The 20,876-nt window shown below is 39.2% G+C and overlaps 1 protein-coding gene across 1 annotated transcript; it reads left to right on the forward strand.

Annotated features, from left to right (window-relative positions):
- Positions 1 to 734: 734 nt before the first annotated feature.
- On the forward strand, positions 735 to 20,844 carry tnfrsf19 (tumor necrosis factor receptor superfamily, member 19). Its single transcript, XM_010885517.3, has 11 exons — positions 735 to 828; positions 1,036 to 1,203; positions 1,746 to 1,834; positions 2,157 to 2,270; positions 8,178 to 8,356; positions 8,516 to 8,601; positions 14,312 to 14,476; positions 16,521 to 16,643; positions 16,816 to 16,918; positions 17,249 to 17,508; positions 20,086 to 20,844. The coding sequence occupies exons 3-11, from the start codon at positions 1,769 to 1,771 to the stop codon at positions 20,088 to 20,090; spliced, it is 1,101 nt and encodes a 366-aa protein (XP_010883819.1). The 5' UTR covers positions 735 to 828; positions 1,036 to 1,203; positions 1,746 to 1,768; the 3' UTR covers positions 20,091 to 20,844.
- The last annotated feature ends 32 nt before the right edge of the window (positions 20,845 to 20,876 follow it).

Genomic DNA, 20,876 nt, shown 5'->3' on the forward strand with positions numbered 1-20,876 from the left:
TCAGTGCTGTTATCTTTACAAGAGGAGAGTGCACGATATATTGAAAACAAGGGTTACAATTATTTTGGAATCAAACCAATGACCAGTAAAAAATTTATATATATATATCTTGGAAATACATTTATAATTTCTGATTATTTTAATTTGTGTTTATTTACTTGAATCATTAAGGTAATTAGAAGATTACAGTATAGCTCATTACCTTTGTTTATTTGATGCAGGGTGTTTTTCTCATCGTTATAAAGGGTACAATTCATTTTGTAAGTGACTGTATATCATTAATTTATAACGTCTGAACATGAGCATGTAGTAAATATGATCCAACTGTATAGGCTATTTCTACAATTGCATTAAAGTATTTCAAATGTGAAAAAAGCATTCGTTTGTGAAAGGTTTGGGAACACTTCTTTCAAGCCTCAACATTGACGATTTAACCTATTGTAACAACCTATAGATAGACTTAATGTTATGCTACTGCAGCCTTTCCATCTATCCAAACTGAACACGAATATATCAATATTTCACTTACAGCTTTTCTCCGATTTTTTAGGTTCTGGCACTGGCTTCCTCAAAAACTTCCAGACATAACAGTTGGTTCGACCAATCCCAGAACAGTGGAGTGACGTCATGGCATCTGCAGCTCATTGAGATGAAAGGGAATGTTTGAGGGCTGTGCAGTACTCAACTTCAAACTCGAGCCTGGCATCTAACAGCGAGCCCTCAGATAAACCAAACAAACAGACCGAGGATCGCTCAGAGGGAGGCAGTGGTGGAAGCAGGCTGGCTTGCCATTTCAAACAGGAATAACAACACGACCATCTCGACGCCGTAAACTTTAGCATTTCAACCATATTATTAATGCAAGCAATCGAATAGACATTTGTGGGATTATTGTTATACAAAATTACCTGTTTGGAGGGCAACTGTTAGCGCTGTGGTTGTGCTTTGATGTACTGGTGGATCAGATTACAAGTTTTAGATCGAAGCCATCCCCTGCCTTTGATCTCCGCGCTGATTTTGTCTTCAATCCGGCAGTTCGTAAGGATTGGTGTAGCCCAACGCTTACAGTGAGCACATTCGCAGAAATGCTCTGGAGCCATAAGCAGAACGCGCACCAGGAGTGGATTTCTGTTTGAAACTACACCTTCAATCAGTGAAAAAAAACATCTAAAGAACAGCTAAGCCTACAGCAGCACATACCAGGTAAAATTGCATATAGCTGTCGTTTTGTAGTCTATATGCCATTCAGAAAACGACATGCTTTTTGAGGAAAACAATAATTCTATCAAATCCCTGGCAGATTTGAGGCATTGTTTTTGACTAGGTTCATATATATATATATATCAACAACTACAGTTCTGTGCAAAATTATTTGGGTAGTAAATATATATATTTACTACCCAAATAAATGGCTTTTGTTTGACTTTCAGGTGCACAAGACTTTTGCAGTACTGTATATCTCCCAAACATGTAACTATGTTGGTCTTGAATGTTTCAAAGCAGTTTTCATTCTATGATCATCTGTTTCTTCTTTACCTTTCTTACCTATTGTTTTATAGTCTCTGGAGCAAAATTTCTAAATGAGCCTTTTGATGAGTAGTGCGATAACCTTCACCTGCATACACTGGGCATTTTGACCAAGGATCTACTACATTATTTTATGTTTCTTTTTTCTTTTATCGTTGAATGAAGTAAAGATTACAAAATGGATTCACACCTTCATTCTTTATCACTTTCTTCTCAAGTCATTCAACAGTACCCTCCCAAAATGGCCTGGATGCTTGGGCATACCTGGTTCCTTCTACTGATGCTGCAAGTAATATACTTCTCTCCGGTGAGCACTTTCTGCATGCAATTTACCCATCTATTAGTCATACCAGGCTTTAGACAGGCTGTTTATAGTCAGATTTGTAATGTGCTTTGTTCAGTTAGGAATTAATTTGGAATAGTCTCCATTCTAAATAAAATAGAGCTGTATGGACAGATAGTAGTTTGCATAGTTTAAAAAGTTTAAAAGCCAGTGAGTGAAATATTGGCAGTATTATGCAAGAACTGTACCAAATTTGGACTTGGTCGAAATAATCTTGTGCAGATGAAATCATTAAGAAACGCAGGAATAACTCACTGCTCAGTATCAAATTATCATTCCCTTTTAGGTTGCTGTAACATCGGAGGAGGAGACCAGAGAATGCAGGGAACAGGAGTACAAGGACCAACTAGGGAACTGTAAACAGTGCTTGCAGTGCGACGCCGGGCAGGAGCTTTCAAAGGTTTGGAGCCTAGTCGGTTTACTCTGTAGACAGTAAAATATACACATCAATGAATTATGACTTTAAGAAGGCCCTTAAATGCACTGCAGTTTACATGCACATTTATAGTTACCCCAGGGGCCCTGCCGAGGACAATGCACTCCAACACGGTTTGGGTTTAATGGGTTAGGTATCGAATATGGCTGCCTTGCCATATCACTCTATAGTGACTCCTTGTGGCAGCTTGGGAGTCTGTGAGCTCAGTCTACAGTTGAAGGCCGGAGAATGTGTTCCTTCCTGCATGTAGGAATAGACTGGAAAACATGTTCCTTTTGGAGCGTAAGAATTCCGGTATAAACTTCATAGTTGATCAAGCAGCAGAATTACAACCGGAACAACATATTAATTGTTTCACTCAACACTGAATTGTTTCACTCGACATTGACTTACGTGAATCAACTGGAAGTTGCTGTAGTGAAACAGGACATTAATCAAAATTTGGATATCAAGAAATGGAGTAAAAAAAGGGTAAAATAAGTGTGTAGCTGTCCCCACATTGATCTATGAACAGAAAAAAGTTTGAGGACTGGATCACTTATGTTGAAACTTCCTAAACCTGAAAAAGGTTATATCCTTGGTAAAAACAAACAAACAAATATACATAGAGTGGGGAGAACAAGTATTTGAAACACTGACGATTTTGCAGGTTTTCCTACTTACAAAGCATGTAGAGATCTGTAATATTTATCATAGGTACACTTCAACTGTGAGATACAGAATCTAAAAAAAATCACATTGTATGATTTTTAAATAATTAATTTGTATTTTATTGCATGACATAAGTATTTGTTCACCTACCAACCACTAAGAATTCCGGCTCTCACAGACCTGTTAGTTTTTCTTTAAGAAGCCATCCTGTTCTCCACTCATTACCTGTATTAACTGCACCTGTTTGAACTCGTTACCTGTATAAAAGACACCTGTCCACACACTCAATCAAATGGACTCCAACTTCACCACAATGGCCAAGACCAGAGAGCTGTGTAAGGACATCAGGGATACAATTGTAGACCTGCACAAGGCTGGGATGGGCTACAGGACAATAGGCAAGCAGCTTGGTGAGAAGTTAACAACTGTTGGTGCAATTATTAGAAAATGGAAGAAGTTCAAGATGACGTCAGTCTCCCTCAGTCTGGGGCTCCATGCAAGATCTCACCTCATGGGGCATCAATGATCATGAGGAAGGTGAAGGATCAGCCCAGAACTACACGGCAGGACCTGGTCAATGACCTGAAGAGAGCTTGGACCACAGTCTCAAAGAACCATAGGTAACACACTACACCGTCATGGATTAAAATCCTGCAGCGCACGCAAGGTCCCCCTACTCAAGCCAGCGCATGTCCAGGCCCGTCTGAAATTTGCCAGTGACCATTTGGATGATCCTGAGGAGGAATGGGAGAAGGTCATGTGGTCCGATGAGACAAAAATACAGCTAAACTCCACTCCCTGTGTTTGGAGGAAGAAGAAGGATGAGTACAACCCCAAGAACACCATCCCAACCGTGAAGCATGGAGGTGGAAACATCATTCTTTGGGGATGCTTTTCTGCAAAGGGGACAGAAACACACAGCCATGGCAACTCAAGGTCCTGGAGTGGCCTAGCCAGTCTCCAGACCTGAACCAAATAGAAAATCTTTGGTGGGAGCTGAAAGTCTGTATTGCCCAGCGACAGCCCTGAAACCTGAAGGATCTGGGGAAGGTCTGTATGGAGAAGTGGGTCAAAATCCCTGCTGGATTGTGTGCAAACCTGGTCAAGAACTACAGGAAACTTATGATCTCTATAATTGCAAACAAAGGTTTCTGTACCAAATATTAAGTTCTGCTTTTCTGATGTATCAAATACGGGTTAGGGTTATGTCATGCAATAAAATGCAAATTAATTACTTAAAAATCATACAATGTGATTTTCTGGATTTTTGTTTTAGATTCCGTCACTCACAGTTGAAGAGTACCTATGATAAAAATGACAGACCTCTACATGCTTTGTAAGTGGGAAAACCTGCAAAATCGGCAGTGTATCAAATACTTGTTCTCCCGTGTGTGTGTGTATATCTATCTATCTATCTCTCTGAGAGCAATATGGATGAATAGAATAGGTCCTATTGTTTAGAATTGTGGATCTTATCCAAGGGACTGATGTTATTTATGACTTCCTCTCTTTGATGAAGAAAATGGCCAAAGTGTTATTAGCTTTAGTCAGACACACCCATACTTCTGACCTTCTGTTGCTGAATGGATTTAATTTTTTTTCCACTAAGTTCCCTGTCCAAGTTATTGTCTCCATTCTTAAAGGAATCCAAACAGTCAACTTGCCATAAAGTGAGGGGTTATGCCTTTTCTGTGTAGAAAAGGGTTAGAAGGGCAAGTTAGTTAAGCATTGCTTTTCTTTGTGACTATTAAACGTATGCTCAGGTAAGAAAAGGGATTTTATTTTATTTGCCTTCTTGTAACATCTATTGCACACACATTGTACAAACCCGATTCCAAAAAAGTTGGGACACTGTACAAATTGAGAGTAAAAAAGGAATGGAATAATTTACAAGTCTCATAAACGTATATTTAATTCACAATAGAATATAAATAACACATCGAATGTTGAAAGTGAGACATTTTGTAATGGCATGCCAAATATTGGCTTATTTTGGATTTCATGAGAGCTACACATTCCAAAAAGGTTGGGACAGGTAGCAATAAGAGGCCGGAAAATTTAAATGTACAGATAAGGAACAGCTGGAGGACCAATTTGCAACTTATGTCAATTGGCAACATGATTGGGTATAAAAAGAGCCTCTCAGAGTGGCAGTGTCTCTCAGAAGTCAAGATGGGCAGAGGATCACCAATTACTCCAATGCTGCAGCGAAAAATAGTGGAGCAATATCAGAAAGGAGTTTCTCAGAGTAAAATTGCAAAGAGTTTGAAGTTATAATCATCTACAGTGCATAATATCATCCAAAGATTCAGAGAAGTCTTTGTGGCTGCCATAGAGATATGTGGAATGTAATTATACCTTGCTCTGGATGTCTGCCTGTATTTTTGCAAAGTCACATTTGCAGAACTGTAGTTGTTGACATTTGAAAAGTGACAAACATAAATTTAGCTCTATGTTCAGGGAACCACCAACGCAGCAGAGAGGTGCTTTAGTAAATCTTTTAATATTTTTATTTTTGACCGGTAAATCAATAGCTATCAAAGGTTCCTTAGCTACCGCCCCCACCCCACTTGCTGGGAACTGACAAAGAGGCAAAACATGTCTTTGATGTGTACACTGCAGGTAGCACACTGTTAACCCACATTCTTTTGTAAGCTGATCCATTTAACACCGGTGTTCTCCAACATTGTATCACAGGATTGCATTGCAAAATATAACAAATCTAAATGTATTGTATTATCAATATTTTTGTATCAATACCATTGCCAAATGGAAAACATTTATTTCAGCATAAATGTTAATGGAGCTATAAAAATAAATCAAATATATTATAATCTTTGAAAACTTAAAATCACCCAAATAAAAGCTGGACATTCGAATCTACATTCAGTTATGACAAGTTGCAAACCAAAAAGGCTTGCAAACCCCTGTGTTAATTGATCAGATGAGCAGCTTTCTCTCTCTCTCTCTCCCCTAGACCTCAATGCGGTTTTGCTTTACATTTAAACCATAAAGATACTTCAATGCCCTGGCTTTTGTACTTATATTGAGGCCTCTTTATATTCCTTCAGTAGGTTATCCAAAACCCATTAAATTAATGACACACTTGATTAACTTATTCTCAATTTAAATTGTTATTAATTATTGGCTGCATCATACAGTATATATGATTTAAACACCTTGACCAGTTTATTATTTTTATTTTACCAATCCAATGATAACATTTTCACATATTTGGATACATCAGTTTCAATCACTGGAAGAGAACTGTAGGACATTTCAGCCCGGCGTGGATGGACAAGGGAGAAATTAGCACTGTTTTTGTGCTGTATCATACTCCAGCCTGTGTCTGTGAAAGCCCCTCTCCTTCCATGCATTGCCACATGGACAGAGTCTGTGCCAGCACCCTGCTATGTGGGAATAAATCCACCTTGGGCCCTTACATCTGGAAGTGAAACAGTGTTCTTCCATCTGAATCCACTGAACTGATCTGCTCTGTTCTGACTACTCTATATTGACTAGCCATTTGTGATATTCAATAGGAGAAACTTAGGCTTTATAGGTGGAGCTTTAATGGGTGAGATGGGTGCATGGCACTCATGGGTCATGGCAGCCAGTCATAGAGGCCCACAAGAACATTGCACGCAGACTATGCCCCTAACTAACTTATATATGATAATATTCATTATGTTGTTGTTGATTTGCTGTACTATGTATTTGAACCATTCACAGGATGGCGTTAAAAAATTAATATTATCTGCCTAAATCCATGACATTGTTAATCAGGTAGCAATTTTACTGCAGGGGATTGTGAGGTCCTGCAGCTATGCCTTGCACCCATGGATGTGACAGCTAAGCTGTGCCCATGATAGGCTCCATGCATTCTCCCTGAATCTGGATTGTAAATTACAACTGTTTGGACTCTGTATATACTGTATCTCCAGGATTAGTGAGCAGCCAGGCCTTGTTTATTTCCTTCTCTCCGTTGCTCGTCACCCCATCTCACTCTTTCATTACCGTCTTTTCACTATTCCCTGCTCTGCTGGTGTCAAGGGAAAGCACACAACAACAGCTGCAGCCCGGCCATAGCCATACTTAAACCAGTACCAAAGTCTATTGTCCTCTCGTGTTTGGCTGAAATGACCACATTACCCCATCTTCTGTCCGACTCAGTGGGGCCATCATGCATTCACAATTTTGCTTTCTTTCTTTGTTTTCTTACCAAGGCTTTCTTACTGTGCCCACATTCTTGTTTCAACTGTATGCCCAGGCTGGGGAATGGGGTACAGGCAACAAGAGAAGTGTACTGTTGGCAGCTGACTTTCATGTTAATGATATGTGTCCTCCCATCCACCAGCCTGGCCTGGGAATGCAGTGTGGCAGCAGTAGTCTAACAGTGGACAGGGGCAGCTGCTGCAGACAATGTAATGCGTGATGTCATTCCAGAAGGGTCTTTTTACTTGGCGTAGGATTCGATGATCAGCAGAAATGTAAATGTTCCTTTCACGACAGGAAATAAAGGTTGCCACTTGCCAGTCTCTGTGTGCCTAATATATTCTATGTAGTACTACATATGAATTGCATTAACAAACAACAACAATAACACACACTCCTTAGAACAGAATGAGCTGCATACCTGTGTCTCCATTTTCAATGGTAAACAGAATATGAATATAATTTTAAAATACAGTAGTATTTAGCATTTTACATTTGCTATTTGGGTTAAAGCCTGAAGCCAAATTAGATAATAATTTAGTAATAATTCTAGAGAGAAGGAGATGTATTCAGTTTTTGTTTGAGTACTTCTCCAGTATCGCTTCCCCCTAACTAACTAAATCATTGTATTCATACACTGGCCTTTCAGTCACTAGGACACTTGCTGAGTTGATCCAGAAAGAGCCATTCATACATCAATAAGGCAATAAACTTGCCATAATACAACAGTGGGTGTCCCCAAGGGCCTTTATCATTCAGATACCCGGCAATTCTGGGGCCTGCAGCAGAGAGGGACTCATTGATTCTGGGAGTCAGGGAGGTTATTGCCAGCGTAAGGTGGACTCTCAAAAGAGTTGGATGATTGTTCCCTTACAATCATGGAAGCCAAGATCATTCTTTGATTCTTTGCTTCGAGAGACCCTGGTAGTCCACATGCAGAGCCTTTCTCCAGCTGCCCTCAGCCCCACCTCTCACCCGGGGGATTTCTCCTGTTAATCTCCCAAGGAATGTGGCTTTGGTTACGGAGAGGATGCTCGGTGTGTGCCCTGCAGAAGCAGCCGCTTCAAAGAAGACCGGAGCCTGCAGAAGTGCAAGCCATGCCTGGATTGTGGCTCAATCAACCGCTTCCAGAAGGGCAACTGTTCAACCACAAGCAATGCAGTGTGTGGAGACTGTTTGTCTGGGTGAGAGAAGAGCTTTAATCACTTACAACAACTCCTTCTACAGCTAAATTAGTACTTTGCCAGGTTGAAGAATAGTCCAAGTATTATTTTATCACTCTAAACCAATGGAATGAGATATGAGAACATTCATAATAACCTAATGGTATATTGTGTTAACAGGTTTTACAGGAAGACTAAGCTGAGTGGATTCCAAGATATGGAGTGTATTCCTTGTGGGGACCCTCCACCTCCATATGAGACACACTGTGAGCACTCTCCTTTGTATAAGATTAGAAGAGCCTGTGAACTTATTTAAAAAAGTTCTCATTAGCTTGAACCATTAACATCCGGCCTGTAAATGTAGCCAACTTCATTAAAAAACGGTCACAAATGAAAAGTATAGAATCTAATTAGTAATTACTAAAACTGTTGAACTCCAGGCAGAAGTACAATAAAAACTTTGTAAGCTTGTCAGGCCATAATGCCATAACATTACATAACAGCCCTTAAGGCCCAAGTCGACCTCAGTTGCATGGCACATTGAACCAGTTGTCAAATGTTGTGTGTTAGCATGCATGTTATCTTTTGCTTCAATAAGAGAGGGAAGAGTTAAATGTAATACTACATTTTTGACCAATATCAGTATGCAAACTTCAAGTGAAATTAATGAAAGATGGAAAATTAATAATGTCCGCAAACTGGCAAAATCCCCTGTGCAAATGTGGACAATTCATGCAAAAATACTGTCCATGCATCTACTTTCAATTTGAAATATATAAATAAAGCTTTGGAGTAAACAAAACCACAACCCCAGGGTGGGTGAAGAAAACAATATAGTCTGTAAATCCTCAATGAGTCAACAAAGTATATGCCCAAGTAATGCTTTGTTTAATAAGCAGGCCCATAAACTTAAAATGTATTCTGCTAGCATATTAGTCTGTATTATTTTCAGAACTGTTTTCAATGATTACTATTAACATATACAAAAAGCAGCTGCAATCTTTCAAAATACCAGTATTGAACTGATTACATCACATTGTGCTTCTTCAGAATATTATTGACTAGCACTCTACACATTAATGAGGTCTACTACTGGCCATTACCAGTTGTTAATTATAACCTCATGATAATAAGCAGAGAGAGTTTGCTAGTAAACGTATACCTTTGGTAATTAAGTGTGACTTCCTGAAGCTTGTGTAGGCCACAGCTGTTTGTTGAAAGTTTGGCAGTGTGTGTACATGAGCTGTCCAGCCAGGTCTAGCACCTCTCTGTTATATAAATGAAGACGTCTCCGGGATATCAGACAACTTGAACTTGCAAACTCAGTTTACATTTGCTTTTCTTGGAAATGTAAAGAATTCCGCCCTTTAGGTTTATTATGTAAAGCTGTGTCACACCCATGTGTCTGGTTGCTCAGTATAATATTTTTATTACAACCATTTTGTATTGGAGAATAAATATCTATTTTTCACCAAAACTAAAGGTAGTATTAATAAGAAAGTCTACATATGTCTAAACCATAAAGTATGTAATCACCCTGAACATAGGCATTGGAACATCCAACGTTTGTGTGCCTGTCTGGTTCTCTGTACGTTGAGTGGATGACTATGTTTATAATATGCATATTTTGTCTTGATCTTGTCCAAAAACCGATTGTGCCCACATTCTTAGATAGTAGATTTAAAAGGATTAGTTCACCATTTTACAAAATGATGTTGAATGACTCCTGACGCTAAAACTAGTCTATACGGATTACAGAATAAATTGTAATCCATGTTTCAGTTTTCTTTAAACAGCTTTTGATTTTTTTTAAACGTTTCCAAAAAAGTTGAAACGTTTTGAGCGAGGAACGGAAGCATTCAATTTGCAGTGGTCTCTTAATTTTAACCTTTCTGTTCCTCAATCAAAACCTTCCTTTTCAACTGTTTTGGAAAGGAAAGAAAAAGGTGCCGTCTCTTAATTTTTTTCAGAGCTGTATTTCAAAAATGGGTACAAAATAATATCCAAGTGTTTGGAATTCCCATTGAGCACAGTTGGACTAATAATCAGAAAGTGAAAGGTCCATCACACTCCAGGCAATGAAAAGGCAGTTCCTCAAAATGTAGTGCTCAATCAAAGAGACATTTGTGAGCATAGCCACAGTAAGGTCAACAATCCTTTTAAAGTTCAATGCCTGGGAGTGGCGTAATAGTGCACCCATCAACCATATTAAGCTCTGCATAACACCTTCCTGATTGGGAAGGTGCCAAGAAAGAAGCCATTACTTAAGAAGTAACACCTATAAAGCACATCTGGAGTTTGCATGAGAGTTACCCAGCTGCAATGTGGGAAAAGGTTTTGGGGCCAAATGAGACTAAGATATAGCGTTTTGGTCAAAGCCCAATGTGTGGCGCGAACCTAACACTGCTCATGCATCAAGACACACCATCCCTACAGTGAGGTATGGCGGTGGCAGCATCATGCTGTGGGGATGCTTCTCATCAGCAGGAACTGGGCATCTTGTTAAAACTGAAGGAAAATTGGATGGAACCAAATACAGGGAAATACTACAAGAGAACCTGCTTCAGCAAACACAAAAAACTTGTAGCCTGGGTGGAAATTCCCCTTTCAGCAGGACGATGATCCCAAGCACAAGGCCAAAGCCACGTTGGAGTGGCTATAGAACAAAGTTAAAAGTTTTGTCCAACCAACCTGGAGCAGTTCTGCCAAGAAGAACTGGCCAGTGTCACATACAGAATCACTTCAGTTCAATGAGGCAAGAAAACCCAATTTGATTACTAACTCTGGACAGTGCTGACCAACTGCCCTCAGTGGGACGCCTGTTCTAATTCTAGTTCTAGTTCTGGATTTGAACCCCAGTAATGCAGCTAACTGTAAATCAGTGACTTAAATGATCCATTTGTATTTTCCTTAAATATTGTTGGTCACAAGTTATTTTTAAAGGTGAAAAAAGGTCTGATAATTGTTCTTGATTTAAGTCTTTACAGCAACAGAGGATCGATTTTCAATAAGGGTGTGTATATTTTTAAAGTCTACACAATACAACCATAATGACAAAGCAAAAACAGTTTTTAAGAAATGTTTGCAAATGTATTAAGAAAATTGACAACAGAAATATAACATTTACATAAATATTCAGACCCTTTACTATTGATCTTGAAACTGAACTCTGGTGCATCCTGCTTCCATTGATCATCCTTGATGTTTCTCCTACTTGATTGGAATCCACCTTTGGTAAATTAAATTGATGGGACATGATTTGAAAGGCATACAACTCTCTATATAAAGTCCCACAGTTGACAGGGCATGTTAGCGCAAAAGCCAAGCCATGAGGTCAAACAAATAATCAGAGACAGTAATATGTCAAGGCCCAGATCTGGGGACAGGTACCAAAAACATTCTGCAGCATTAAAGGTTCCCAAGAACGCAGTAGCCTCCATCATTCTTAAATGGAAGAAGTTTAGAACCACCAACACTCTCCCTAGAGCCAGGCCAAACTGAGCGGGGGAGAAGGGCCTTGGTCAGGGAGGTGACCAAGAAGGACAACCATCACTGCAGCTCTCCACCGATGAGACCTTCATGGTAGAATGGCTTGACAGAGGTCACTCCTCAGTAAAAGGCACATGACAGTCCGCTTGGAGTTTGGCACACAAAGGACTCTCAGATCATGAGAAACATGAATTTCTGGTCTGATGAAATCAAGATTGAAAATGTTGACCTGAATGCCACACACCACGTCTGGAGGAAACCAGGCATCTCCCATCAACTGGCCAGTACCAACAGAAACGTTTTCAAGTCTGCAATCAGAGAAATGTTAGCTTTTGTTTACTTTGAGGAAGAAAATCACATCACTACTAAAGCCAATCACTGATAAAAGGGTGTACTGATTTAGTTGACTTTGGTTACTAGAGTTTCTTAAAGGAAAGATTTTGTGCACACTCGCACTTGAAGAAAAGGCCAAAAGGACCTAATTCACCACAAAATTGTGTCATAATCCATTGACACAGTGTTGCGTTTTGGGAAGCATGCTGTCATAACATAGCATTCCCAGAACTTAAGGCTGTATCCTAACAAAGGAAAGAAATGAAGAACTCTGAATATTTTCCGAATGCACTGAAAAATTACACATTTTGATTGTAAGATCAAGCTAATAGAGAGCAATGCCATTTTATCCCATAGCTTTTTTGTGCTTATCTTACCAAGGTGCAAATAATTCTGCAGGGCATTTGCACCTTGGTCAAGATGCAAAGTAAAATTGGTATACAACAACATAATAATCTACAGGTAAAAAAAAAAGATTAAGAATGCGGTTAGAAATACTGCCATTACATTCAAGTTTGGCATTCAAACATTGAACAAAATTAGTTGAAATATCATATTTGGTTGAAATTTCCCTTACTTTGGTTGTCTGAATATCCCTGATGTCATAATTCACAATGAGATTTGTTTTGCCTCAGCATTTTCAGAATTGGAGCACTATTGTGACAGATTGTTGTGCCGTGCTGATGTTATCATAGGTGTAGTTGTTCAGTCAAATCTTTCTGCAGTTACATTTTATTTACAACAATGCTTTCCAATTATATTTTTTGCATCTTCCAATTGAGTGGTTTAACTTACAGTAGTAGGGTCTGTATCCTAAAAATAATATTTTTTTTATTGTGCCATACATTATGAACTGCAATTAATGCGTTTTACTTGATCAGATCAGTTTTCCTGTTAACTCCCTTTTAAAACCTGTTAGAAAAACAGCTATTTGTTACTGTCACAACAGCGGTGAACTCTTTTGAGATGTGCATCTTTTTAGTTTTTTTTTAATCTGTTTTTATTTTGCCCCTGGAATTGGTCATACTCACATTTTAAGTTCAGCTACCATCTGGGGATTTTTTTTCTTTCCAGAGATGGAATGTACACATGCCCTTATCCCCTATCCTGCTAGGATATGAAACCTAACCAAGGCTAAAGTAATGTTTACATTGCATAACAAAGGGCTCTTAAGTTTGAAATGGCCAAACCCGATTTACTTTATGATTAATGTTCTTCGAAGCAATTGCAGTGGCCTATTGCATTCACCCCCAAACAAACAAAAGTCTTTGGTTTTTGTTTGATGTTTAACACAATCATATTACACAATCATTATTTTCTCATTGGGGAGGGAATAATATCACTTTTTTGAGATAACCAATAGTCATTTATATACAGTTGGTGTAATTGAGGCAAAATGTATTCCACAAAGGTTGTATTCTGAGTCCCGATGTTCCATATTTATGGGAAAATGTGTGATGAAATCTGTCCTGGCCAGGTCCTTTCATATGAGGGTGTGAGAACAGCGTGGGGGTAGAGAGCCTACACAGTGAGCCTTCCCTGGAGCCTGCCCTGTAGGCTAGCCTAGGACTGTGGTAGCAGCTGCAGTCACAGGATCACCACTCAGGCGAGAACACACACATATTACAAATACTTTATTTTAATCCACAAATGACATTAAAAAAAAGATTCAAACATTTTAAAGGTTGTTAGTCTAAAGATATGTAGGGATATAAAAAATGCCTTCTTCATGAACCGTTGCGACAAAGCACAAAATTGTCAGAAAATAATTAGAGCCTTACTTCATTAGTGACTACAGTTACAACAGTCACCCAGACAAACACGCATCCACAAACACACCCGGCTTGTTTAAAACGTCTGGACTGACCGCCTCGTCTTGTTCACAAACTTAATGGTGGCGCTGTCTGACTGGTATGTGAGGGCTGCCTTGGATTGGAGGGGAAAATGTCTAATCCTCTGGAGAGAGAAAGAGGAGGTACTGACTGAGTGAGAGAGAGAGAAAGTGAGAATCAATTTAATTCTCCTCTGAGGTCTGTGGATCAGTGGCTGTTACTAAATGACAAAAATAAACCAAATGAACACACAATTCAGGTGTGTTATATCTGGTGCTCATATTGATGATTTTTCTCCCCATAAATATCTGTGCCCCTCCAGGCAGCGGGCGGGTGAACCTGGTTCCCATCCCATCTGTTGTGACCAGCCCTCGGGACATGGCCCTAGCAGCAGTTATCTGCAGCGCTCTGGCCACTGTGCTGCTGGCCCTGCTCATCCTCTGTGTCATTTATTGCAAGAGACAACTTCTGGAGAAGAAACCCAGTGGTGAGTGGCCAACGTGAACTTACAAAAATTGTTAGGATTACATTGGGACCGGACAGGTGTATATAGCGACAACTACAGTCTCTTCCAAAATCATAGGCACTCTTATTAAATATCAAATCATGTAATTTTAAATAAACAACACCGGTAATGAGCTATACTGTAATTTCCCAACACGTGGAATCAATAGTATTTTAATAAGGATTCAAGAAAATGTACTTCCCTCAAAGTCCTACAAAAAGTGTCTAAATAATTGACAGCTTGGTTTTTAGTACTTTGTGCACCCTATTCTTGCAAGGATCATGCAGAGAGCCTTTTCCTATTTTTTAATGAGATTGGGGACTACATTGTAAAGGATCTTACAGATTCAAGTCCGGAGACTGAGGTGACCACACCAAAATGTACATTTTGTGCCAAATTTCTTTATGAAGTTTGATGTGTGCTTGAATTAATCTTTTGACTGGAAGATCCACTTGCAGCCAAGGTAACCAGGTTTTTGTCTTAGTACTTGGTAGAGTTCATGCTGCTGTCAATGTTGAACCTTTGGAAGTGCTCAAGGACCAGTGGAAGCAAAACAACCCATAAAATGAAAGAGACACCACCATATTTTACTATTTAGTATAGTTTACCCAGAATTATTTTCACAAATATCCGATGCAGCCAATAATATTCACACTCTTGCTCTAGATTTGAATAATTCCCCATTCAATCAAAAAAAAAAAAAAAAAAGGCACCAGAGTTTAGTGTACAGCAAATGTCTAAGCTCCAGACAACTGTCTTTTCCCTTCCTCTCACTTTTCCTTTCTTTCTATAGATACCATTTTCAGGTCCCCAGAGATATTTGATCAGGTTCAAGTCTAGGTTCTGGCTGGGCCACTCAAGGACATTCACAGAATTGTCCCGAAGCCACTCGTGCGTTGTCTTGGCTGTTTGCTTAGGGTTGTTTGACCCATTAATTACTGCAAATTAATTACTTAATCATACAATGTGATTTTCTGGATTTTTGATTTAGATTCCGTCACTCACAGTTGAAGAGTACCTATGATAAAACATTACAGACTTCTACATGCTTTGTAAGTGGGAAAACCTGCGAAATCAGCAGTGTATCAAATACATGTTCTTTCCATAAGAGAAGGAATACATGTTCCATTTAAGATTAAGAATGATAGTGGTTGCTGTGTTCTTGGGGATCTTCAGTGCTACAGATTTATTTTGGTACTCTTCCCCAGATCTGTGCCTCGATACAATCATATCTCAGAGCTCTACGAACATTTCCTCCTACCTCATGGCTTGGTATTTGCACTGAAATGCACTTCAACTGTGGGACCTTATATACTGTAGATAAGTTTTTCAAATCATATTCTATTAACTGAATTTACCACAGGTGGATGCCAATCAAATTGTTTAAACAGCTCAAGTATGGTCAATGGAAACAGAATGCACTTAAGCAATTTTGATAGTCATAGCAATGGGTGCAAATACTTAAAATAAGTCTTATACTTTTATATGAATTTACAAAACTTTCTACAAACCTGTTGTTGCTTTGACATTATTGGGTATTGTGGGTTGATACATTACAGCCTTATTCTAAAGTATAACAACATGTGGAAAAAGTGAAGGGATCTGAAAGCTTTCTAATTGCAGTGTAAGTTCAGATCTTAGTGATATGAAAATTATGTGGGCATAGCTGAAATCAGTAGTCAGGCAAAGCACACCCCTCAAACATAGCTGAACTAGAGTGGTTTGGTTTAGGGTTATCTATAGCCAAATGTTGTGCAACCACATATTAGGATTTGGGTGCCACTAATGTTGTCTATGCCATTTTTTCTTTTCATTTACAATAATAAACATCAAGAATAATGAGTGGAAATTAAAGTTTATTTTCTACTTATTTTTTATGAAATGGGAAAAGGCTGTGAATATTTTCCACCACAACTGCCGTACAGTATCTGTGTTATATACAGTGCTGTTTTTTCTCATTATCCAATAGTTTTGCAGTTTTCACTCTTTTGGGGTCTCCGAAAACATATATTTTTTTTGCACTCAGCATCTTCAAGGTCCCAGGAGGGTCCATATAGTGGGGCTGAGTTGTCATGCTTGGACCGACGGAGACTACAAGATTTCCCGCAGCATCCATGCTGCCAGTGTCAAGGGTCACGCCACACTTGTGGTAGGTGCTATTACTGATGGGCTTCTACATTTACAGAACTCTTGTTCTAATCCGGCAACTCTGTGAAGCTGTACTATGGAATCATTGACTCTATTAAGTGGCATTACCTTATACTAAGGCTAATTTCTGATGGTTGACTGTCAGTCACACTGTTTTCCTGTGTGATCTCCAGGCCCAGTGCACTTGTTGCCCTCTCTGTGCTGTGATGAACGATGCAGTCTGGGTCGGAGCAGAGACACAAGCCCCTTTCAGTCCCAGAATAGCCTTAAGGAGGGGTGAGGACCCTGGCACAACACCATTCACTTCTCCACTGGTTGAGCCCAACCAGGTCCCTGAAAATTGTGCACCGTCATGTACTGTATATGCCGATATGTACCACATGTCATCAAAACCACTTGCTTTCAAACATGGAATTTTATGGCTAACTGATTCTGCTTAGATCAGAAAGATTGTATTATGTATTAAACAACATATTAAACATGCACCCCACAATATTTCTTCACAAATCCTGAAATGTTTGGAAGCTTATTGTCAGAGAAGTGTCTGACTGGGGTTTCTGTGAGGGATGTATCTTGCTGATACCACCTACATTTTAACACCTACAGTGTCAGTCCTTGTGAGAACCTCCTGGGCAATCTGAGAACTCAACCAGAGCCCTGCGTCTCCAGAGAGGCCAGGGAAACATGGCAGCTCATGCAGAGCCCTGTCTGTGCCAAGAGTTTTGGAACGACAAGTGAGGAAAAGGGGTGCAGGTCGAGTGAGGAGAAACAGCAAACATCGATCAAGCAGGCTGTAGAGAACCAGGAAAAGGCTAGTGCCCTAACAGAGGTCCTTCTCCCAAAGCAGCAGTCATCTTTACTGGAAGGTCAGTAGTGTCTTGTTATACTCCAAATACAGTACCGGTCAGAAATATAGTACCGGTCAGAAATTTGGACACACCTACTCATTCAAGGGTATTTCTTTATTTTTACTATATTCCACATTGTAGAATAAAAGTGAAAACATCAAAACTATTAACTAACACATCATAATGTAGTACAATACAAAAGTATTAAATACATAAAAAATACATTATATTTTAGATTCTTCAAAGTAGCCATCCTTTACATTGATGACAGCTTTGCACGGTCTTTGCATTCTCTCAACCAGCTTCATCAGGTAGTCACCTGGAATCCTTTTCCAACATTCTTGAAGGAGTTCTCACATTTGCTGTGCACTTGTTGGCTGCTCTTCCTTCACTCTGCAGTCCTACTCATCCCAAACTACCTCAATTGAATTGTCTGATTGTGGAGGCCAGGTTATCTGATGCAGCACCATCACGCTCCTTCTTGGTCAAATAGCCCTTGTACAGCCTGAAGGTGTCATTGTCCTGTTGAAAATCAAATGATTGTCCCCACTAAGTACAAACCAGGTGGGATGCTGTATATAATGTTCTTGGTCACCAGAATACTCTGGTATCCCTGCTGGTTGATTGTGCCTTGAATTCTAAATAAATCATAGACCGTTTCACAATCAAAGCACCCCCACACCATCACATCTGCTCCATGCTCCTCAGTGGGAACTGAGTACCACAATTCAGATCATCTGTTCACCCACTCTGCATCTTAAAGACACGGTGGTAGGAACCAAAGATCTCATGTCCTTCAGACTCATTGGCCATAAGGCCAGATTTCCACCGTTCTAAAGTCCATTTCTCAAGTTTCTTGGCCCAAGCAAGTCTCTTATTGTTGTCCTTCAGTAATGGTTTCTTTGCGTGAATCAGGCCTTTATGGTTGAATTGCTGCAGTCTCCTCTGAACAGTTGATGTGTTACTTGAACTCTGTGAGGCATTTATTTGGGCTGCAATCTGAGGTTCAGTTAATTGCTGATTTCTGAGGCCGGTAACTTTAATAAACGTATCCTCTGCAGCAGAAGTAACTCTGGGTCTTCCTTCCTATGGCGTTTTCTTATGATAGCCAGATTCATCAAAGCGCTTGATGGTTTTTGAGACTGCACGTGAAGAAACTTTCGAAGAAACATTCCATATTGACTGACCTAAATGTCTTCAAGTAATGATGGGATTTTGTTTCTCTTTGCTTATTTTAGCTGTTTTTGCCATAATATGGACTACTACAATACAGACAATGATGCTTTTTTTGTATACCCACCCTACATTGTCACCCTCTGGATACACACCCATTACACATTCAAAATATAAATTCCACAAAGAATGCACACCTGTTAATTGAAATGCATTCCAGGTGACTACCTCATGAAGCTGGTTGAGAGAATGCAAAAAGTACATAACGCTGTCATCAAGGGAAAGGGTGGCTACTTTGAAGTATCTACAATGTAACATTTTGATCTGTTTAATAAATGTTTTGGTTGCTACATGATTCCATGTGTTATTTCATAATTTTGATGTCTTCACTATTATTCCAGAGTGTGGAAAATATAAAAACTAAATAAATACCCTTGAATGAGTGGTGTCCAAACTTTTGACTGGTACTGCATGTCATTCTTTAACCCAGCTTTTTATAAATCTGGGAAATGTATTGAAAGTTTACTGAGTTTTAACACTATGTATAATATTGTGTTCATACTCATACAAGCAATGGTTTCCAGGGACTTGGTTCCCAGTAGTTAAACAAGAGGCAAGGCAATGAGGATCACTATTCTTAACCATGTCAATAAAAAAGGAAAGTATGCAAGTGCAAACACTATTATGCTCAGAAAACTAAAGGCCTTAGGTAAACTAAGCTAATGAAAGGAATTGCTGAAGAAAATCACTGTTCTATCTGATTCATGAAATTCTCCTGAAAAATTATTGAGTCCATAACAATCAACCTAACACACTGTATATACAAAAACAAAAGAAAGTCTATCTACCAAATGGAGCTTTAGAGCCTGGCAGATGAATTCCTGTAAGTGGGAATGAGCTCAGAGTAGAGTAGCTTAGGTCACAGCAAGTCAATAAAGTTCAACGCTACAAAAGAGGTATTAGGACAGAGGAGACATCCTGTGGCCTAAAAGCCTAGTTCTCACACATACTATACCAGCTTTGTGGGGATCCAAAATGTTATTCCCATTCAAAATCCTATTTTCCCCAATGTGTAAACCAAACCCCTATGCCAAAAATACATTTTCTTCATGAGGACTGGTGAAATGTCTTCACAATGTCAAATTGTCATCATTGCAGGTCCCCACCAGGATAGTAAAACTTGTTAATAAATGTTTTCCTAAAGCAATTATTTAACCAAAACTGTTGCATGGGCAGAGTGTTGGGTCCATGGAAATTGGAAATAGTCAAGAAGCACAAATAGGGCCAGGCAGCAATCACAGCTGAGCTGTCTGATGTTAGGTGAAGGGATATTGTTTCAACTGGCACAGTCCCTGTCAGGCCTATATTAGGTAGATAGATTACTAATGACTGTGTGCTTTTCTCGGCACACTCTTTTTCCAGGATGACATGGATTTATTTGGCCCGTGTTCCACCCCTGAACTCGCCCTGGACCTGAATACAACCCTGCAAGATCCCATTTCAGATTACGCCAGCCCACACACCAATTCCAAGTGTGGCACACACTCTTTCAACTGGTTTAGGACACACAGTCTTTCCAGATCTGTGACGGAAGGCTATGTAAATAAATACAAACAAAAGCACTTCAAGGCAAAATCATGCACAAGAGCAGAGACTATACTAAATCATCTATGCACAACATGATACTGTCGGTCCAAAGGCTGATATATTGAAGTTAAAATTATGACAAAATGACTGTTGATTGATATTCATGGTACAAAGTGGATAGAAGCAGACACATTCGTTTTTAATATCTGAGTAAGACTACTGCTACATCTACTTACGTAGGTGACAAGCAGCAACAGTACCACATTTCTGGCAGTGTGAATATGGATGAGGTTTGTCATATAATTGTCAACTGCTCCATACATAAGAGTGGCATGCCAAAACCTACGTCTGTGACATGTGGTGCTCATTGAAGACACAAATGTTGAAAATGTTAGACAATGAGGAATGTTTTTGTGATATCAAATGTTTTGTATTGTAAAATAGGTAGATATTTTTGTAACATAGACTAGTGACACATATGCAATCCAGTTTTCTGTTGTTATATTGGTGGTTGCCCATATACACTCCCAAAATTCATTTGAATTTGATATCACTTTCCATATTTTACAATATATAAACCATTTCAACAAGAAACATTTTGGTTTTCAAATACTTCATTTCAGTCC

Source organism: Esox lucius, chromosome 1 (genome assembly GCF_011004845.1).
Source record: "Esox lucius isolate fEsoLuc1 chromosome 1, fEsoLuc1.pri, whole genome shotgun sequence".
NCBI lineage: Eukaryota > Metazoa > Chordata > Actinopteri > Esociformes > Esocidae > Esox > Esox lucius.

Excerpts from the sequence above, each read along its gene's own strand:
- tnfrsf19 (XM_010885517.3), top strand. The coding sequence starts at position 1,769 with ATGGCCTGGATGCTTGGGCATACCTGGTTCCTTCTACTGATGCTGCAA. Across the intron at positions 8,602-14,311 it reads ACCTCCATATGAGACACACT|GCAGCGGGCGGGTGAACCTG; the intron begins GTGAGCACTCTC and ends GTGCCCCTCCAG. Across the intron at positions 14,477-16,520 it reads TCTGGAGAAGAAACCCAGTG|CATCTTCAAGGTCCCAGGAG; the intron begins GTGAGTGGCCAA and ends TTTTGCACTCAG.